Below are 21,254 nucleotides of genomic sequence, written 5' to 3' on the forward strand. Positions count from 1 at the left end.
TAGTTGGTGAACAATTTTTTAAAAATCAGTGACAAAAATATAGAGCCCCCTGGGGAATCCAGGGCCCGTTGGCTGAGATTAATGGCCAGATTAATAATGGATTGCTTGATGAAAAGGCACAGGAGAACAAAAACCAGCGGAGAGATTGTGGAGGAGGCCACTTATTAATGGACTGTCAGCCCCAAGAAAGTTCAAGAAACTCTGCTGTGGTAAATGCAGCAGGCTGCCCTTCTAATAAAAGTTGGGGTCTTTCAGGAATTAATTACATCAGCCTTACAGAAGGAATTCGCGGAATTGCGAAACACAGTGGCACAGACCAGCACAGGCAGCCGCTGCGAGCAGAGAAGCTCCAGGAGGAACTAATCTTTTTTTCCCTCAATTGATATGCGGGATATTGTGGTAGCATAATAACCAGTCAGACCCAGAGATGAACGATGGGCCCAGATACACACTGACTGATGAAGCTGCACATAATTGCAGTTCGAAACCGGCTTATTTTTCATATACAAAGATTTCCTCCTGGAAGCCGCTTTCCTCCTCAGCCCATGTTCTGGCCTTAAGGAGTTCTAAATAATTTGCAGAGATTATAGGAGAGTCAGATGGGCGCTTCTGTTATTTATCAAGCAAGGTTGAGAGGGAGCGCTCACAGCATTCAGTAATTCAGAGCACTGTCATTTCTGTCACCTCTCTACGAGTTCTCGGTTTGGTTTCAGTTGGCCCAGAAAACTCTTTCTGAATTAAAAACTCCGATTGCCTGTGCCAGATGAAGCAGCAGAAAGGAATGTTGGGACAAGACAGAAGATTGTCCAGGATTTGTGATCGGGTATCATGCATTAGGTAGCGAATGTTTCTTATCTCTGCTCACTTCTGCCGTGACGGTAGGGTGAAAATTCTCTTCTGTAATACATTTGGACTGAAGGTTACCAGACAAACCATTAATCTTTTGGGCCACAGATTTCATAATTAACCCTTTCTGTTCTGCCCTAAATGCCTTCCTACTAGGGCTTGGTCGTTGTAGATTTCTGGCCATTGATTTATGTATCAGTGAGAGAATGGAAAGAGAGCCGCTCTTGATTGGTTTACATGGAGGTGTATTTTCCCTCTTGAAGTACTAATGTAAATAATGGGCGGTTAATTTCTTTCCTAAAACCTCACTTGACTTGCACCAGGATTATAAAATACATCCAGAGTAATTTCTTAGCTGTGAGCTGGGATTATCACCCTGTTTCTTTTGGTCATCACATCTGTGGATATTAGCCCATTTGTCACCCATCACTCTGACCTTTTGGACTCTCATAATCCACATGATACTTATCCTTCTGATTAAACGAATGTAACGGCCCTTTCACGAATAATTAACCTGCTGTCGCTTTACTCTCAGCCTCAGGCTTTTAACTTTACTGCTGAGCTGTCCAGCCTGTGTTACCTTTCAAAGCCTACTCCCTCTGCCTCTTCCCTCCAAGGTTTACTATCTCTTTAGAAACTCCAAAGTTCATGATATCGAGGTGTCTTTCTTTAGCAACTAGATGCGTCTCATTTTCTCCTGCTGTGTGTGTGAGTTTGTGTGTGTGTGTGTGTGTGTGTGTGTGTGTGTGTTCTCTCTGTGGGTATAAGTGAAGAGATCAATGGTGTGAAGTGAAAATCATTTCAGATTCACATATTCATCATTGAAGAAGGCATGGGCTATAAAGTAAAAATGTCATTTCACTTAAAGAAACTGTTCTGTCCTTGTGTGCTGTGTGGCTGTTTCTAACTATGGGTGTTTTCACAGTGACAATTTATACCAGATGACCTCCCAGCTTGAGTGCATGACCTGGAACCAGATGAACCTCGGAGCTACCTTGAAGGGGTAAGGAACGTATACCTGCTTACATCATTCTCAGTCTATTTATAGCTCCTGAAGGGAGAACAGGCCTAGACTTAGAAAGGGGGGCTAGTTCACAGTGGCACTTGGAGACTTTCCCCCCTCTCCCAGTGGGAGGGGCATGTTTAACATTAAATTTTCCAAAAGGGAAATGGGATGTTTTTGTCTGGATCAAGGGAACCCTTGGCGTGGCCTTTCTTTGTTGAATGTTTTAGAATTCTTCAAAGATGTTGTGCCCATGAAACTTCGTTGGAAGTTTATGTTTTACTGGTGCTATCACAGATGTTAACCACTGCACTGTCTTATCAAGAGACACGTTGCATGTACAAAGTCTACAGTCTGAACTGTACTGGTGCGGCGTTGATCAGACAGTTGGACATTAGATGTGTCCACTCCTGGGTGCACTGACCAGGGAGGGGTCAGTGTCCACACAAGATATACAAGCACTGTAGGGAAGAGCTGCTATCAAACGTGTACAGAGCTTCTCTTTGCGCCTAAAAACAGAAGCAAGGAAGGCGGGTGGGGCTGTTTTTCCGGCAGCCAAGGCGCTCACATGTAGTTTCTAACAAGTCTGAGGAAATGACGTCAGGCGCTCTTCTAGGCCACCGCACCTTGGCTTCCTAACAGGCTTCTGGAATCTAGGCACTGTCACCTGTGTCGAAGATGAATACATCCTAGAGACAAACCACTTCCCGAGTTCCCATCCGGTCGGTGGGAGAGCTTGGGTTCCAAGCCCCAATCTGATTCCAAAGCCCGGTCTCTGACCAGCCTTTCTCAGGGTTCTTTTGACCTCAACCAGTGTGGCTGGGGGCATATTTCAGCACTCTTGAAAAGGCCATTAGCTTCAGAACTTCTGACTGGATTCTGGGCGCCAGGGGCTTGCCGGGATCGTGCGCCCTTCGTTCTCCATTCCTACTTTTCTTCTCTTCTAGAATGGCTGCTGGGAGCTCCAGCTCAGTGAAATGGACAGAAGGGCAGAGCAAGTGAGTGGACAATGGCTTTGTTGACTGACATCTGGGGCAATGCAGGAGTTAGGCCTGACATGGGGTTAAGGGTAGTCGGTGGGCAAAGGGAAGATCTGTCTACCCCCACCTCCACCCTCTCCTTGTTTACTGTAGACTTAACACGGACTGCATGGAGTTGGTCATATTCTTATCATCAACATCGCACAAAACAGTTTTTAAGAAAACCCACGCAGCAGGAAGCCGCTTGTTCCCTTGTTTCACAGAGCACTCTGTCTGTGGCGTCAAATGTGTTCTTTGTAGCTTAGTCAGGTCTTTGAGCCTGGGTTGACTTAACCTTGCATCTCTCCATAGATTTACATTTTTCCTGGCTCAGGGCAGAGTTTGCAAAGACATCCCCACTCTTTCTGAAGCTTCTGTGTGTTGCCAGTCCTACAGCTGTACTCTGGGGCATTTCTGGAGCTGTCTTTTGATTTTGTTTTCTTTGCTTACACACCAGGACCGACCTCATCTTCCTTCCTTTGTTGGTTCTGTCCTCCTCCCTGCATCTCCTTCAGCGGAGTCACTTTTTGTCGTCTGAGACCTGTCTCCGTCTTTCAAACTTTCTGCTATTTTATCCAAGCATCTCCCTTTTTCTGTGGTTCTGAAAACAAAGCAAACAGAAACCTCTCTAGTTTTGAAATGCGTCTCTCTCCACTGCCATTGACTTTTCCTAATTTTTGGGTTCTACCTTCCATCATACAGAGTTTAGTAATTCTCTCAGATGAAATGCCAGAGATTTTAAAGTAAACAGTATCTTTTAATTTTTAAGTAGTCTTCATGACAAAATACAGGTTTCGTGATTTGTTTGATCCCCAAAGTTAGGGATAAAGAATCTTGGTATGTTTCTGAGTCTTTCCATAATTGAAACAATTTTGATATCTTTTTATTTAGTCTGTTATTTTTTTGAGATAGGATCTCACTTTGTAACTCTGGGTAGCCTGGAATTCTTTGTGTAGACGAGGCTGGCTAGGAACTTACAGAAAGTTATGGAAGTTGTTTCATCAGGATGAAGGAACATAAGTGTGATTAGGTAACTTTTATGTATGTATAATATATACATATATAAATATATATGAGCTTTTCATAGGTTCATCACTTTCATCTTGGAAAAAACAGTTCTGACATAAGAATGGATTTCTTGAGTACCGATTCTATTTGGAGTGTTGTGTGGAAAGAATTGATTTTCTCCTCTGTGATGAGAAACACTGACTATTGGACTCATCATTTTAAGAAAGAAGTCACGATGCACATGTTACTCATAAAAATGCCAGTTTTTTATTAAAATACCATGTACCTCAGATTGAATCCTTGTTTTCTACTCTGGAGGAGATTACTTTTTATAATATTTATTTATTCATTAATTAATTTAACTCTTTTAGGTTTATTTTATTGGCCTGGCATGGTAACACACACCTTTAATCCCAGCACTTAGGAGGCAGAGGAAGTTGGGTCTCTGTGGGTTTGAGGCCAGCCTGGTCTACAGAGTGAGTTCCAGGACAGCCAGGTCTCACCCAGCCCGCCCCCACCAAAGAAAATATTTTATTTTATTTTATTTTATTTTATTTTATTTTATTTTATGGCTGCTTTGCCTGCATATATGCCTATCTGCCATATGCTTGTAGTGCCCACAGAGGCCAAAAGACGGCATTCAGTCTCCTGGAACTGGTGTACCGGATGGCTGCGAGTCACCACACGGGTGATGGGAATTGAAACCGTTCCCTGTGGAAAGAGCAGCCAGTGCTCCTCACTGCTGAGCCAGCTCTGCAGCTGCTCAGTACCTACTTCTGAGTTTTCTCTTGCCCCTTGGGGTCACACTGTTTTGATCACCCTGAAGGGGAGAGTCCTGTATTTCAGTTTCATTTAGAGAGAAGACACTCTGTGAGCCCCTTTCCTTTCTTCTCCCATTGACAAATAGAATTCAGTGTGTGTGTGTGTGTGTGTGTGTGTGTGTGTGTGTGCATGCATGAGTTGCACGTGCGTGAGTTGCATGTGCGTGAGTGCACAGGAAGTCAAAGCAGGATGTTGGACACCTTCTTCTCTCACTTTGCACACACTATTACCTTGAGAGAGGTTCTCTCACTGACTGGGAAAGCTCACCCCTCTTGATTAGACTGGCTTGCCAGCAAGCTCTCAGGCTCTGCCTGCCTCTGCCCCCAATGTTGGGGTTACAGGCACATGATGTCATGCATGGAGTTTTGTGTTGACTGTTAGGGATTTGAACTCAGGCCCTCATGCTTGCAGAGCAAGTACCCTTACCTACTATATCATCTCCTGAAGCAAGAAATAATAATAATTCTTCTTCTTCTTCTCCTTCTTCTTCTTCTTCTTCTTCTTCTTCTTCTTCTTCTTCTTCTTCTTCTTCTTCTTCTTCTTCTTTTATTTTAAATGTTGGTTTTTAGGACAAGTTATTTCTGAGGAGTCCTTGCTGAGCACAAAGCCTCCATTTTGAACACTTCTATTTCCGTCTCGTTCTGTCTACTTTGTATTTGTTTGAAAACATGTTCTTTGTGTATTCTTAATGGCTGCTGACTTCCTAAGGCTGCTGACAAACCTCAGCTACCCTGTTGGCCTCTGTTTTGTCTCTTCTGAAGAAAATAGCCTACAGAATGTAGAAACACATCAACCTTGACTGTGGTCCAAGTTATTAGAACAAGGAGGAAGTTACTCTCTGGGGACTGGGTAGGGAGAGTGGGAAATCCAACACAATAGAAACTCAAAAGGAGCGCTGAGCAAAATCAATGTCCCTTTGCTGGTCCAAGAAGTTCACAGACTGTTGAGAACACACAGTATTTGACCCGTGGATGCTGGAAAGGAAAACCCAGAAGACTCTGCAGAAGTGATGTATGGGGAAACAGCTCTGTGTATTTTGGTGTGGCCAAGGCTGTCAAAGCTGGAGAAAATCCCCACTAGACATGGTCTCATCTCTGAGAACCTCTGCCAAAAGAGATAACTGAGGCTCTGGCTGGGAGCTCCAGCACATCCCCGTACCTTCCCTCGGCGCATGCTCACACAGTACCTGTTCCGGGAGATTTACTTCTTGAAAACAGACCAATAGCTCATAAGTAGTTCCTGGCACTTCAGATGCCAAAGCAAAGGTGGGGAGACATGATTCCAGGAAAAAGAGCAGCTCCGTGAATAGAACATTCCTGAGCTTGTTCTTTTACCCCCTGCCCCAAGCTGTTCACTTCCCTTTTCCAAATGGTTCAATTTATGCTGCTGAAAGCAATCCCCCTCCCTTTGGGGTTGCTGGATGGAACGCCTATCTCACACATGCTAAGTAAGTCCTCTGCCACCCTTCTTTGTTTTTGCCTTGCCTTGGACCTGGCAGAAGAATGGACTCCTGAGTTTGCTGGAGAAGAGACTTCAGGGTACTGTCCTCGTCCCTCTAGCTACGGGAGGACGGGAAGACTTGTTCTGCTTTCTTGGTTTTACACTCCCCCATCCCTCTCCCTTTGAGCATTTATCAGTCAGTGCATTTAATTTTTAAAAATTTTAAGTAGTTGTGAAAATTGGAGTATTCAAAAAATGCGGTGTTGTGGGAAAGCAGCCGTCCCCGTTCCCCCCACCCCCCAGTGGTCCAGTGGAGTGTTATGAACGCCGTGCTGCACGCTCCTTTAGAATTCCTATGTTACACTTACCCCTGTGCCGTCTTCTCTCTTAAGAAATCATTGACTCCACCTATTGAGTCCAGCAAATTCATATTGACAAGGCATCATCAAATTAGAGTTTCACACCTCACAAGAGTATTGATTATGCGAATGTAGTCCCTTAAACTTATCTTAAAATTATTTCTAATTTAAAAATGTTTTTGAGCACTGTAGGGTTTTTTTTTTGCCTCAAAACTATGTTTATAATGGTTTAGTTTTAAAGTCAGAATTATGTTTCGTCTCGTAAACAGGAGAGGGAGATGACAGGTTTGTTTAGATCAACATAAGACAGGAAGGGAAGTGGTACCAAGGAGCCAATGTGAAATGAGGATGGTGGTGGCTTCCACACTTGGAGATGAAGTGGGGTTAGCAAGGGTTCTGGTGGGTGTGGTGGGAGAATGAACTATGTGTTCTCAGAAGAGAGGGCACAACACACAAGGGAAGGATACCTTAGGACTCAAGGAGTATTTCAGATCTGACTCCTCCTGCCTGTCTGAGACCACCCCTCCCATCCCTTTTCTTTGCCATCTGCCCAAGACAAGATAATAATCTCCAGCTAGGAAAATGAAATCCAGACTTAGAATGTACACTATTAAAAAGTCATCCAAACGTTTCTCAGAAACAACGGGCTACTGCATAGTTTAGTAGGTGTTTCTCTACTGAAAACAAACACATTCATTTGTCTTAGCTTTCTTCCCAATTCCTCACTTTTGAAACAAAGCACAGATGGAGCGTCCCATAAAGCCAAGATATTCACTTTTTCTAAGATGAAATCGGGTCTCCCCCCTTGATTAGAAAATAACACAAGTTTCTCGTTAAAAATAATTCAGGCGGCACTAGGACATTACAAAGAAATCACCTGTCATCTCACTGCATAGATAAATTAAAAAAAAAAAGCAACATTTGTTTTCCTAAAGCAACATTTGTTGTGTGTGTGTCTGCAAAAAGAAAATGCTGGAGACACATCTCTATTAACAGCAATTATCCCTGGATGGCTTGGAGAGAGCAGGGGCAGGAAGACTGATAGATGGGTTTAGAGATTCTCTGGAGCTAGGGTGTGGTTCAAGGATGCTTGCCTAGCATGACCAAGGGCTAATGGGAGGAGATGAGTGGAGATAGCTCATAAAGACTTCTTCAGGCAAGTCTACAGAAAGCGGGCTGTACACCCAAAGACAAGGGCTCTGGTTGACTGGGGAAGCAGGTCAGGAGAGGGTGCTTTTCTTTTCTTTCTTTCTTTTTTGACTTTTAGGTAACAGGAAGTATAGCGTATTTGTTTGCTGATGGGAATGACTAAAAAAAGACCAAACTGATGTTGAGAGGGGAGGGTGGAGCAATGTAGGTGATGGGGAGAGGCCTCTTACCTCTGCTGAGAGGTGTAGTTAGAAGCTGGGTTTTTTCTAGTAATGGTGTTGCTTTGCCATTGCTCTCGTCTATAAACGGTCTCTTTCTTGTCACATGCGCAATAGAGGTTTTCTCTTTTGTATTTTAACTCTTGCCAATGGCTATTTTCTTCCCATTAAACATTTTTTTATTAATCAGGCATTGGTAGTGTATGCCTTTAATTCCAGCACTAGGAAGGCAGAGACAGAGAGGCAGGGGTGCAGAGAGGCAGAGAGAGGCAGAGAGGCAGAGAGAGGCAGAGAGAGGCAGAGAGGCAGAGAGGCAGAGAGGCAGGGGTGCAGAGAGGCAGAGAGGCAGAGAGGCAGAGAGGCAGAGAGGCAGAGAGAGGCAGAGAGGCAGAGAGGCAGAGAGGCAGAGAGGCAGAGAGGCAGAGAGGCAGAGAGAGGCAGAGAGGCAGAGAGGCAGAGAGGCAGAGAGGCAGAGAGGCAGAGAGGCAGAGAGGCAGAGAGGCAGAGAGGCAGAGAGGCAGAGAGGCAGAGAGGCAGAGAGGCAGAGAGGCAGAGAGGCAGAGGCAGAGTCAGACAGGTGGACCTCTGGGTTTGAAGCCAGCCTGGTCTACAGAGTGAGTTTCAGGACAGCCAGGGCTACACAGAGAAACTTTGTCTTTTTATTGTTAGAGTACAAATCACAACCTCATAAGAGCGTGGCTCACTTGAACCACTGCATAGGGGTTCCTTTGTTTCTTTGCCTTGAGGTTTGTTGTTCTTGTTTGTTTTTCTGTCCTGGAGATGGAATCCAGACCTTCCTCATGATAGTGCTATTCAAGGTCATTCTGCCTGCATGTCTGCCTGCACACCAGAAGAGGGCGCCAGATCTCATTACAGATTGTTGTCAGCCACCGTGTGGTTACTGGGAATTGAACTCAGGATCTACTGGAAGAGCAGCCAGTGCTCTTAACCTCTGAGTCATCTCGGTAGCCCATCAAGTTCCTTCTGAAGGATGATTTGGAAAAGATTTTTTTTTTAAGTTTTCATCTCCCATGTGCCTCTATTGCAGCCTGAAATGCAAGAGTTTCCAGAACCCTGTGCTGATCCAGAACCTGAGTTTTGAGAACCACTGGTTCTTTTCTAGAAGTTTTCATATAATTGCAATAGCTTTTCTGACATGGCTTCCCTATCAGGTTTAGGGCACTGCTCTTCTGGTAGTGCCAGTAGAAACCACTGGGTATAGAGTCAAACCATCAAAAATACAGAAGAACCCAGTGAGTTAGATGAACTAGGGCTTCACCCCATTGCACTGATGTATAAGGAGAGTCTAAACCTTTCATGTGTGGTATGAGGGGTGATCCATGAGACAATGAGTTCCTGAGTCTGTGTGTTCATGCAGGAAGGAAAGTTCCTAAATGTTCTAAAAATGTTCTGCTAAGCATCCAGGGCCAGTGGGAACTGAGTAATAGAGTATCTCTTAGCTCTGTTCTGTGTGAACTGTGATGAGGTCAGCTGGGAGAGGTATGAGTACCATTGCATGTGGTGAGGGTTTTGATGGCTCCTAAGGCTGGCTTATGTATTGGGAGGGCTGACTGTGGACCACCAAGTCAGTGCCTCTTATTAAGCAGTGACCCAAGACTAGGCTGCGAATGGAGACAAATCCGCCATATTTATAAAGAAACTTTCCAAAGGGGAATGTAGTCAGGGTTTGATGAGAGCAGTGTGGTGGGATAAACAGGATACATACTCCAGTTACCTTTAGATGACTATTGAATAATTCCCTTTCATGCAGGTAGAATCCAAGGGGGAATTCAGTAGGTTCCTTTACTGCATTTTTAAAATGCTGATTTTTATTATTCTTTAATTATGTGTACATGTGCATATTAGTGCAGGTGCCTGCAGAATCTAGACGGTGTGGGGTTTTCTACAACTGGCATTATAGGCAGTCATTAAGTGAGTTACATGGGAGCAGGGAACAGAGAACAGGTTATCTTAACCACCGAGTTCTTTCTCCAGCCCCAGTTTCAATGTATTTTAAAAGGCTTGTGTGGATTCCTGGATTTGGGCAGCCTTTAGAATACTGTCTTTTGCCTGTCTGCACTGGTTGCCTCTTCAGACAGGCTCTCCCCACTGTGGCAAAAACCAGCTTTGGATTCCGGCACCTATACATTCCTAAGGAGGATGGCTTTCCTATCCATTAACAAAAAGACTCAGGAAAGGGTCTTGTCTTTGTCTGGATTGGTCTTGTGACTGGGGCATGCAGTGGTCTGGTTGGTGAGATCTGAGCCATGGATTCTCTCTCTGAGAGTGTGATTAGAAGAGGCGTCTCCCGGAAGGGAACAGAAGACCCTGTTATTCAAAGGCAGGGCAGGGCCAGGGAGGGATATCTGTAGGCAGCGAAACAAGAGGCCAGGGTTGATGTTGGTGGAGTGAGTGCGCTTGCTCTCCAGTGGTGGAGCTGGATGCCACAGGATGTGTCATCCAGAATGGAGTCGTAGTGGGGGATGGGCGGCAGAGCATGCTTCTCCCGTCTCATAGGGAAAGGACTACTAGTAAGTTATTAATATAAGTTATTAAGTGTGGTAGGTTGGAGAGTTGGCTCTGGAGTTAGGAGCACTGGTTGCTCTTGCAGAGGACCCAGTTCAGACGCCAGCACCCACATGCTGGCACACAATTGTCAGCAATTCCCGCTCCCCATTTGGCCTCCTAGCCACACAGACACCAGGCTTACTTACAGCCAAACACTCACACACATTAAGTAAACAGAACTGCTCAGAGCTGGCAGTGGTGGCACACGCCTTTAATCCCAGCACTCAGGAGGCAGAGGCAGGTGGATATCTGAATTTGAGGCCAGCCTGGTCTACAGAACAAGTTCCAGGACAGCCAGGGCTCCGCAGAAAAATTCTGTCTTAAAAAACAAAATGTAAAATGTATTCAAACCTACACAAAGGGCCACAGGCAACTGAGGAATAAGGAAGCAGGAGAAATGGTCTTTCCAGAGACGAGCGCACCAATTGTTTACACAATACCACGCGGTCAGCACTGAACTGATTCATTTAGTAGTGTGTGTGTGTGTGTGTGTGTGTGTGTGTGTGTGTGTGTGTGATTAGACATTTGCATATGCAATAACAATTAATGAAAAAAGAGTTAATGGATTTGAAAGAGAGCAAGGAGGGGTCTCTGAGGGGTTGGAGGGAGGAAAGGGAAGGAAGAAATAATAAAATTATATCATAATTACAAAAATATTAAATGAGAGGCTAGAGAGAGCTCACCAGTTAGGAGCACTTGCCGCTCTCACAGAGGCTGGGTTTGGTTTCAGCACCCAAGTGGTGGACCAAATCTATCCAGGCCTCCAGGTCCACAGGATCTGATTGGTTCCCTCTTCTGGATCAGGCTCACACGTGCTTCCTGTTCACATGCTAGCTCAGTAGGTAAAGGTACTTGCTGTCAAGCCCAAACCCAACTTCAGTACCCAAGACTCAAGAGAACTAATTTCCACAAGTTTTCCTTTGACCTCCATACACCAGCCTTGCCCCTCTCATGTGCGTGCGTACACATAAGCCAACAAACTGATTAATTCATACTTTGTTTTCATGAAAAACAAAAAATAATTACCTTAATCTCTAAGTCGAATCAACACTTCCCAAGTTAAAATAAAACCTGGTTCTTCTCTAAGGCTATTTTTGAGGAGATTCTCTGCTTTTGAATTATCAGATAATAGGGTTGTGTGTAAATTCAGTTCGATTGGCTTGGTTGTTTTATTTTTAGTTCTTATGCTCTGTGCTGTCTAGTTAAAGCAGGGTCATCTCTCTGGCGTCCTCCTTATATGCATAGCACAGAACAATCTTTTTTGGTTTTTCTACTTGTGTACTGTGTTTGCACAATTTCTCTTCCCTTTCCTCCGTCCAAATCCACCCATGGCCCTCCACACATTGTTTTCTAAATTCATGGCCTCCTAGTTTTTAATTATTTACACACACACACACACACACGTATGCACACACACACAAGCAAACTGCTGAGATCACTTTGTGTTGCTCATATGTTCACGTGTATATGTATTTACGGCTGAAGCATCTTTCAGTTTCTGGAGAAGACTGATTCTCCCTCTCTCAGCAACCTTTAAGAACCTGTAGCTGTTCGTCCCAGGCTGAGACCTGGAACATGTCCCCCGTCCACAGTGGTGGGTCAATGTCATTTTGAGGCCCTGTCTATGAGATCACATTGAGACTTCATGTGCACAGCTTTCCTGTCACAATAAAAGGCAGTACCTTGCAGCAGACGTCTTGTCCACTGGCTCCAAAGGTCCTTTCTGCCCTTTTCCTAAGACGGTCCTTGAGCTTTTGGTTGGGGCTGTGTTATAGATGTATCAGTTGGGGTTGGGGAATACCATACCACTGGTGTGTCCAGCATATTATACATCAATATGTTATAGTCCCTAGAAAAACTGAATTGAACTTCACAAAGAGGTGAGTGTGGTTCTATGGCTTTGATTTTAACACCTGTGTATAACTGTGGGCGCTACCTTGCTCTCAGGTGAGCACAGTCAGACAGAATGAAGTAATACTCACATTGATCTATACGCTTCTATGACAGGTTGTCACTAGCTTTGAATGTGGATAATCAGGGGGCCCTTCATTTCCTCACTAAGATCTTGTCTAAATTCATGAAAGTGAGTTTGGGAATTCCTTTGACTCCAGGAATCTGGATTTTAATTCAGTGATGTTCTACTCGTAAGCATTCTGTGGCGGCTACCAGGACTACCAGATTTGGTTCCTGGGCCTTTTGGCTTGAGGTGCTCTGGGACTGGTCAATTTGAGCTGGCTATGGTTCACCCTGCTTTGGGGTGAGCATTCCTTAGGAGGCTTGGGTTGTTTGACTTTGTTGCGTGTTCCCTTTTGAAGCCTTTGTCTCTGTTGATGTGGGAGACAGCAGCCAGGAGCTTGGTAGCTATTTGGCAGGCTGCTACCTCTGTCAGACTTGCAACCCCAGACCTTGAAGCCCTGTGCCTCTACAATCAGATAATTACATCTCGAGGCTTGGCTAGTTGTGGGCTTTTTTTTTTTTATCTTCAAGCAAGGAGATTTTGGTAAGTGAGGCAGAGCTCAGTCTCAGCTCCGTGCTTAACCTTCAAGGAGTCCACAGTTTCTCCTTTTTTCCACCCTCGATTGCATGTTAGACAAGGGAGTGATGGGGCTCAAGGCTTGCAGCAAAGTTTATTGTCAACACCAAAAGAAGACAGGCACTTTATTTGCACATCTCATGATTAAGTCCTGGGTGTTGAGGATGGAGAGAACACAGAGCCTTCTGGGTAAATTCCACAGTCTGATATATAAGACCTAGAGGTTGTCTGCACATTTCCCTGATGAGCTCTGTAGATGTGAGAAGACAAAGATGATGATTGTATGTGAGCATAGGGCCTCGCACACCTGGTCAATAACTAGAGGTGGGGGAGAAAAATCACAGGCCACCATCCTTGATTTTATATTTATGTTAAATGCTAATTGCCTTCAAAAAGCTCATTTTCTCTTTTCCCTCTCTTTCTTTCTTTCTTTCTTTCTTTCTTTCTTTCTTTCTTTCTTTCCTTTAAACTTCTGTTGATATGGGATTTCAGGGAAGCTCTGGTTTTCTTCATCTGTAAAACCTCAATTCCTTTTTATTAATCTTCTTGTGCCTGTGGAATATCAGAATTAATCATTTCTTAAGAAGCTTCTCTTTGAATGTTTTGTGTCTTTCCTGAGCCAGACCACAGTGTACACACTTTTAGAAAGGAGAGGGTTTATAATTTGTGTTCTATGACGGACACTTTGCTCTTTCTGTAAGCTTTCCAAGGATGTGTGTTGATGCATTTTTTAAAAGCCATGTATGAAAAGCAGACTGTCTCAGGACACATTTCATTCCTGTGAAAGCTGCAGTATAGTCTACACTGCTCCTGGGAATGAAGGCAGGAGGTGTGTGCTGGGCTGGTAACTGCTTCTGTATGGCTTGATGGAAAGAAAAGAGGTTGGTTTTGGTTAGAATTGTACAGTTTGGACTGCTCAGTCAGCATCAGCATCTCTCTCTCTCTCTCTCTCTCTCTCTCTCTCTCTCTCTCTGTGTCTGTCTGTCTCTCTCTCTGTGCTTCTCTCTCTGTGTTTGTGTCTGTCTCTCTATGTGTCTGTGTGTGTCTCTCTCTCTGTGCTTCTCTCTCTCTCTCTTTCTCACTCTGTGTGTGTGTCTCTGTGTGTGTGTGTCTGTCTCTGTGCCTCTCTCTCTCTCTCTCACTCTGTGTCTGTTTCTCTCTCTGTCTGTCTCTGTGCCTCTCTCTCTCTCTCTCTCTCTCTCTCTCTCTCTCTCTCTCTCTCTCTCTCTGTGTGTGTGTGTGTGTGTGTGTGTGTGTGTGTAGGCCAGAATCCAACATCATGCATCTTCCTCAATCACTACCCACTTATCTTTTGAGAGCTGCTCTCACTGAACCTAGAGCTCCCTGATTCAGCTAGGTTGGCTGGCCAGAGAGTCCCAAGGATGCTCCTGTCTCTGCTTCCCAAAGGACTGGTGTTACAGTTACACTTTGTCATTCTGGATTTACATTTTTATTTTATTTTTTACCTCAGTGCTGGAGATCTAAACTCAGTTCTCCATGCTTCTGGAGCAAGCACTTTACTGACTGACTCATCTCTCTTCCCTCAGTATTGGGCTTATTTTTATACCCAGCTAAATACAATCTCAGTAGAAGCCACAGTGTGCTGTACTCGACTTATTACACCCATTCCCTTCTCTTCCCCACCCCTTCCCCTGGCTACACTGTTAAAACATCAAAACGTCTGACTTGAGTCAGACCCTGGAGGAAAGAGCTGGAGGTCATTCAAGTGTCACGATGATAAAAGATGACACTGTACCACAAAAACTGCCCTGCTTATTGTAAAGGGAGCAGAGATGTACTGGGCTGGACTCATATCTGGGCTCTGCCATAGGCCCCTTCTATGACATTGGACATATAATTCCTTAAAATCCAAAATATTTTGTAGCAAAATGACATTGATAACTATGGAAGCATCAGTGGACATTTATTTAATGTCTATCCTGTTCCAAGTGTTGCACAATGCTTCCCTGACCTGGTTTGGGCTTCTAGCAGGCATATAGGGCTGGTGTTGTTATTTTCACTTTACATGGAGCAGGAGCCAGGGAGACTAAGCACTGGACTAAGGTGATGGGCGCATCTTTAACGGTTTCTAGATCTAGGTTGTATTCAAAATCAAAAATACAAGTTTTATTGGTCTCCATCATCAGGCTCGTATGAAACATGGAGTAAATAATTTTACGAGTCACTGAGTGTTACAGCCACAGACCTGGATATCACTGGGATATGGTGATATTTAACTTTTGCTCCCTGAATAGTTCACCTCTTTAATCTTCAAAATAGGTAATTAGCTTCATCCTGCAAATGATGAATCTTGGATGCGGAGACAGTGAGATGACTCACTAGCCATGGGGGGAAAATTAGTGGTTAATGTAGGTCTGGGACTCAGACTTTTGGATTCAAGAACAGTGTGTCCTCAGAGTAATCTGGAGATGTAGAATCCAGATAAATTTAGCTTTTCAACTGTATCTGCAAGACCTGGAGATGCACACTGGCTCCCTCAGTTTGATATGCTGACCACGTAGAGATACCCGGATCCTGATTTCCGAGGCTGTGCATGCAGACTTACATGGTAACAGGCAGAACGATTCAGTTAAGGTCTTGAGGTGGTGAGAGTGGGATGAGGCAGGGTTATCTGGGATTGGGGGAGGGGCTCAACTGTCTACATATAACCACAGTGTCCTTAGATGAGGGAGACAGTGAGAAACTGGGCTAAAGGAAAGTAGTAGGAGGTAGAGAGAGGGTACAGTGTGAAAAGGGGTGGGGGGCATCAAGACATGTGGACAAGTACCAGAACTGAAAAAGACAAGGGAAGGAACTTCCCTTGGAGTCACTGGAAGAAAGATGTTCACCCAGTCCCTTGAGATTTAGGTTGATTTTGAACCCCCGACCCCAGCCCTTTGTACTCACTGTGTATCCCAGGTTATCCTGAGAGTTGCAACCCTCCTACTTTACCCTCCCAAATGATGGGGTTCTGTGGCCTGGGTCTGTGAGAGGATAAATCTGCGTTGATTTAAACCCCCCCAAATGTGCTACTTTACTACAGCAGCCATGAGAAACTAATGTTCTTGAACTCGTGGTGTGGCAGAGACGGCTTTCTGTCTGTAGTGTCAGAGTTTAATCCTGTCGTTTAATGGGCTGGTGAAACTGAGAAGCTAAGAACTGACTTCAACAGTTGAAATGGTTATTCCTGCTGTGCACACATAGTATTCCTGGGGGCTGGAGAGACGGCTTGGTAGGTAAGAGCACTTGTTCTTGCAGAGGACTTGGGTTTGGTTCTCAACACCTACACACTTCTCACAGACATTTGCAGCTCCAGTTCCAGGGGACCTGGCCCCTGTTCTTACCTCCATAGGCACCAGGCATGCATATAGAACATATATATTCATTCAGCCAAACACTTAGACACACAGACAAAAGTATAACATCCTTTCAAGTCTGCAGGGATGAGAAGAGGCTGGCATCCAGCATCAGGCTTGTCTCTTCCTTTAATTGGCATGCAAGGAGAACACAGCAGGACCAAGATGGAGATTTTTTTTTTTTTGGCTGATAGTTTATGCTTCACTGATTGGCCTTGGAAGCAGGGGGGGGGGGGAAGCAAATTGGTAGCTCTTAGAACGGAAAAGGGTTTTAAAAGGGAAGTTATTTGTATGAATGCAAAATTCAGGGGATCTTGGAGAAGTCCTTCAAGAATGGGAACCTATGCCAACACTAAGTTCACGAGACAATGATGGGCTGAAGAGATGTGATACGTAGGCCACGTGGCCTGTCACCCTCAGCTGAGGTACTGTTAGTTCCTAGGAGTCTTTATCATTTACTTCTAACTCACCTGGGCCCATTAGGGGTGTTGGGGTTTGTGGTTCTGCTTTAAGCAAAGAAGAAGCAAGCCCACATTGTGTCATCAAACAGCTATCCACTTGTCCGATTCTCTCTGAAACTGGTGGACAGTGAGAGAGGTGATGGAAGACTCGAGACCAGTAAGTGCCAGGAATTTCAAGGAAGAGAAAAGCCATTGCTTTCTGGAAACCCAGGAGCAGCAAGGCAACGTTACCAAGCTGGATCTTTCAGAGGATTTGAGGAAGGAAGCAGATCAGTAAGAACCAAAGTTGCTCAGGCACACACAAAACAGAAGCCCGAGTCTGTTCCTTTTAGGATTGCCATTCTGAGAGGAGAGGGTAACTGCCCTGGTGAACCTGCATTACGAGATCTTTTCACAGTTGGTTAGAAGTTCTGTGATCACGATGGAGAGGGGATAAGTGCTTCCTAGGTGGTTTATCATTGGCTGGGCAATAGTACCAAAGATGGTCTAAAGTGTCTTCATCAACCTAATGTGTGATTTCTAGAACTGAGCGAGCTCTTGCAGGCTGGGAAAAGTAACCACATTACCCTAGTTTCCTTTCTCACACCCTTCACCTGTCTGTACCAAAGACACCGCCCCTTTCCACCTGGACCCACAGCTGCCAATCACGTCTTACTGCAAACCTCTGTGGCCTTCTAATGACATTAGCCATAGAGACTCCCAACTCTTTTCCTCTGTCATTCAACTGAATCAAGATCTTATTCTTAGGAGGAAGATTAAGAGGTAGCAAAATTGTTGCTGTTTAATGAAGCAACAATTTCTTAGCCTAAGGAAGGCCAGGCTTACCCATGCTGGTTCATAGACTTGGCTATGTGCACATCTCACTTCCCTTGATGTCCTCTGTTAGCTGGATTGGACTGTGGCAAAGAGAGTTGTCCTGGTCTAAAGCTTGGCTTCACCTGTCCATCGAAGCCGTCAGGTGGGTTGTAGCACTCTGTGGTTGTGTTGATCATCGTCTTCTCAAGTCTTTCTGTCTCAGGGTAACTTCTGCCCTGCCAGACTAGACCCTAATTACAAGACTTATTTTTCTATAATGTCATTCTTTAAATTGTCCTGTGGAGAGATCTCCTGAAATCCCATCACCTCAATATCCCAGAGAAATATTTGTCATATGTTATATGACATATACTATGTATCAACAGCTAGTGAGGGCATCTTTTTTGCTCATATGTGTCTATGAATGTACGTCTGGGTATACTCACGGAGGCCAGAGGACTTAGTGTTATTCTTAGAACCATCCGCTTTGTTTTTCCAGACAGAGTCTCTTCATCGGCTTGGAGTTTGTTAACTAGGCTAAACTGGCTGGCCTGTTAGCCCCAGGGATCTGCCTGTCTTTATCTTCCTAGGGCTGGTCTTACAAGCATACATCCCCATGCTAGATTTTTCCATGGCTTCTGGGGATTGAACTCAGTTTCTCCTGCTTGCATGGATGAGTTATTTCCTCAGCCCTGGATAGGTGCTTTCCAAATGTAGACATGATAGGGTGATGGAAAACAAATGCTTTGTAAGCGGAATCCAGAGTCTGAAAAATTTCAGCAGCTGGAATGACTCCCTGAGACAAGACAGACAGAATTTGAAGCACCAATGTGTGGTGCTCAGTTCCTCCCTCAAACATTACATCTTCGAGTTCAGGCTATGGACACTGTCCTCAGTTCATGCTAGTTAGGGATGAAATGAGGGAGATTTTATTAGACCTAGAAAGAACACTGTAGACGAGTGCCACTGAACTACTCAATTTTAGTCCTGCTAGAATGGTCTTATTTTCATGCTAAGCTGAGCAGCCCATGCTCCTGCCCAAGGCCTGAGCACAGGCAGTCTGTGGACCACAGCCACAGTGATATACGCTTGACTAACACATCGATTCTGGGTGACTTGATTTGGATATAATTCATGAGGTCCACATCGTTAGGCTCTTGTATTTATGTCACAGTCCTGATTCTAAAGTTCTTTAGACCCCATTCACCGGTTACAGTTGATACAGCTCTGTAGCCGGGAAGACCATCTCCCCCAAATGGAATGATTATCCTGTGGAAGAGGGTTTAGACCTTCAGGCCGCTCTGGGAATGCTTATGGGCCCCGTGCCTGCTACAGTTACTAGGGGTGCAGCACACAGAACGGAGAGCAGAGTCTATACTCAAGGTCAAGTTTAGTGTTGAGCAGAGGAGGTACACAGAAATGGCTCAAACTTAACCTCCCTTACTCTGTGGGTTACCAGGAGGCAGTAGTGAGGAACATTCCAGCCAACTGACCCCAAATGAAATGGTTATTTTTATAACTAGTTACCAGTCATGGGCGTGAACTAGAAGAGAGTCCTCCTTTGAGTGGGGAAGAAGCAGATGATCTTCCTAGGTGCTTTTTTAATTTTTTTTTTTACCTCTTTTGATCTATGATTCAAGATAGCCAGCTAGCTTTCCGTGTTGAGAGAGGTGGGGGCGGGGAGGGAGGGAGGGAGGGAGGGAGGGAGGGAGGGAGGGAGAAAGAGAGTAAATGTTCATGTATTGTACTTGGTGTTCTGGGAAGACCACACTGGGAAGCAATCTGGCTTACAGGAGTTCTACCATGTGGAATGGTATAGGGACAGAAGAATAAATAGGCAGGGACCAACTGTTTTCCTTATTCACAGACTTGGTAGAAGAATAGAGTGATAGGGGTAGGCATGGTTGTGTTTCTAGTGGAGTCTTTTGTTTACTGGCTTGCATGTGACTCTGAGAGTCAGTGCTCAATGTTTTGGACAAACGTCTTGATGAAAATTTGTTCTCCACGCTCCCTGTTTCCACCGTTGAAGAACTCAGCTAATACAGGGAGAACAGCTGTCAATACAGATTGCTAATTCTTCCCCAAGAAAATGTGCTTCATGCAGATGGTGAATCAAGTAAAGCCAGTGTCACCCAGCTGTTGAGGCAGTGTCCTGTAGCTCACTCCAACCCTCTCTTCTTTGTGCTACTACAAGTCACCGCATCCACACTTCTTCTCCTGTGCTTGGAAGAGTATGTTAGGAAAGCATCCCTTTCTCACTTTCCTGCTGAGCACATTCTGAGGGTCAGCAAGGCAGATGCTGACTGACCTTGGTGTTTCTCCCCAACTTTTGTGTGCTTGACCCTGATTTAGTTCTCTGAGGCTCCCCCTCTTTTGGCAAGATGCATCAGATCACTTGATGCAGGATGTACAGACATAGTACAGTACAGGCTTGGGAACAGAGCAGCCACCTCCTTCCACAAACTGTCCAAAAAAGACAAAACCTTTCTTTCTGAAATGCTCGAATCACAGCTCAATGTGAAACCCCACAGCTGGTGTGCCCCTGGGCTGTGTGGACAGTATAGCTGTCCTGGCAAATACTTCTCTTTTCCAGGAATTCTTTCCCCTGGGGAGCTAGGGATGAGTCAGCCCTAGGCCTTTCCCAAGTCCATCAGACAGAGTGGACTGATCCACTAGGTCACCTGTCTATCCCCTGGTATCCATGATGCTGGAGTAGCAGAGGTGGAGGGGGCAGATTCCAGTTAGTTAATTTTACTTGGAGGTTTTTAAACGATGCTACTACAACGTTTACCATCATTGTCATTATTTTGTATGTTGGTTTGTTTGAGAAAAGGTCTCATGTAACCTAGGCTAATCTCAAACTCCTGATCCTTCTGACTCCGCCTCCCGAGTGCTGGGGTACAGGTGTGCACTGCTGTGCTCAGCTTGCTATGAAGCATTTCAAGGAAGTTTTATTGCTTTCACACGCCATGTAATCCCACACTTAGAGTGTATAGGGCAACAATTTCTGTTAAAGTCACAGACTGTGTAACTACTGGCTGGATTTATTCCTACATAGTTAGGGCATCTTTAGTAATTACTCCCATGTTTCGCCAACTTGCTTTGTTCTAGGCAACGCTACTTACTCTGAACGTTCTGTGTACATGGAATTCTGCAGGACATGGTCTTTTGTGCCTTCGTTCTTAAACTCACTATAGCAAATCACTCCTTCACTTTTTCTTGCCATATAACATTCCACGGTGTAGATATACTTCATGACTTAGTCCCTTATCAGTTGATTGGTGCGCTGATTCTCGTTTCTGGCTTGTGAGAATAAAGAATGCTAGCGAATGATATAGAAAAAGTGTTTTTTTTCTTGGACATCTGCTTTTATTTCTCTCAGGAATACACCTGGGATTTCTGGGTAATATGGCCACTCTTTGGTTATATTTTGGTGGGGTTTCTGGGTATTTTTGAAGTAGCTGCTTCCTTTCACAGAGATGGGCAATGCTCATTCACCATCCCCACAGTGACTCTCAATGTAATTCTTATCTATTGCAAATGCCAGAATTTTTGTGCTGACTGGATTGGAAATAAATCACTGCAGAAAAGATTCCAGGACTGTGCTAGAGGAGAGAGTCTTTTTCAGAGCAGAATGCCCACAAGGGTTAAGTGGCCATCAATGAGTGTTGGACAAT

The 21,254-nt window shown here is 44.7% G+C and overlaps 1 protein-coding gene across 12 annotated transcripts in view; it reads left to right on the forward strand.

Moving 5' to 3' along the window:
- Wt1 (WT1 transcription factor) overlaps positions 1-21,254 on the forward strand; it is a 48,734-nt gene that overhangs the window by 16,722 nt on the left and 10,758 nt on the right. For 6 of the 12 annotated variants that reach the window (XM_006234621.5, NM_031534.2, XM_063283110.1 and 3 more), the window contains exons 4-5: positions 1,772-1,849; positions 2,797-2,847. In XM_006234621.5, the coding sequence (XP_006234683.1) occupies positions 1,772-1,849; positions 2,797-2,847 (129 nt within the window). Of the gene's footprint in view, positions 1-1,771; positions 1,850-2,796; positions 2,848-4,468; positions 12,313-21,254 lie in introns of those variants that run through there. The other 6 variants (XM_006234622.5, XM_006234620.3, XM_063283112.1 and 3 more) reach the window with 2 other exon arrangements.

The sequence above is a fragment of the Rattus norvegicus genome, chromosome 3 (genome assembly GCF_036323735.1).
Source record: "Rattus norvegicus strain BN/NHsdMcwi chromosome 3, GRCr8, whole genome shotgun sequence".
In the NCBI taxonomy this organism is placed as follows: domain Eukaryota; kingdom Metazoa; phylum Chordata; class Mammalia; order Rodentia; family Muridae; genus Rattus; species Rattus norvegicus.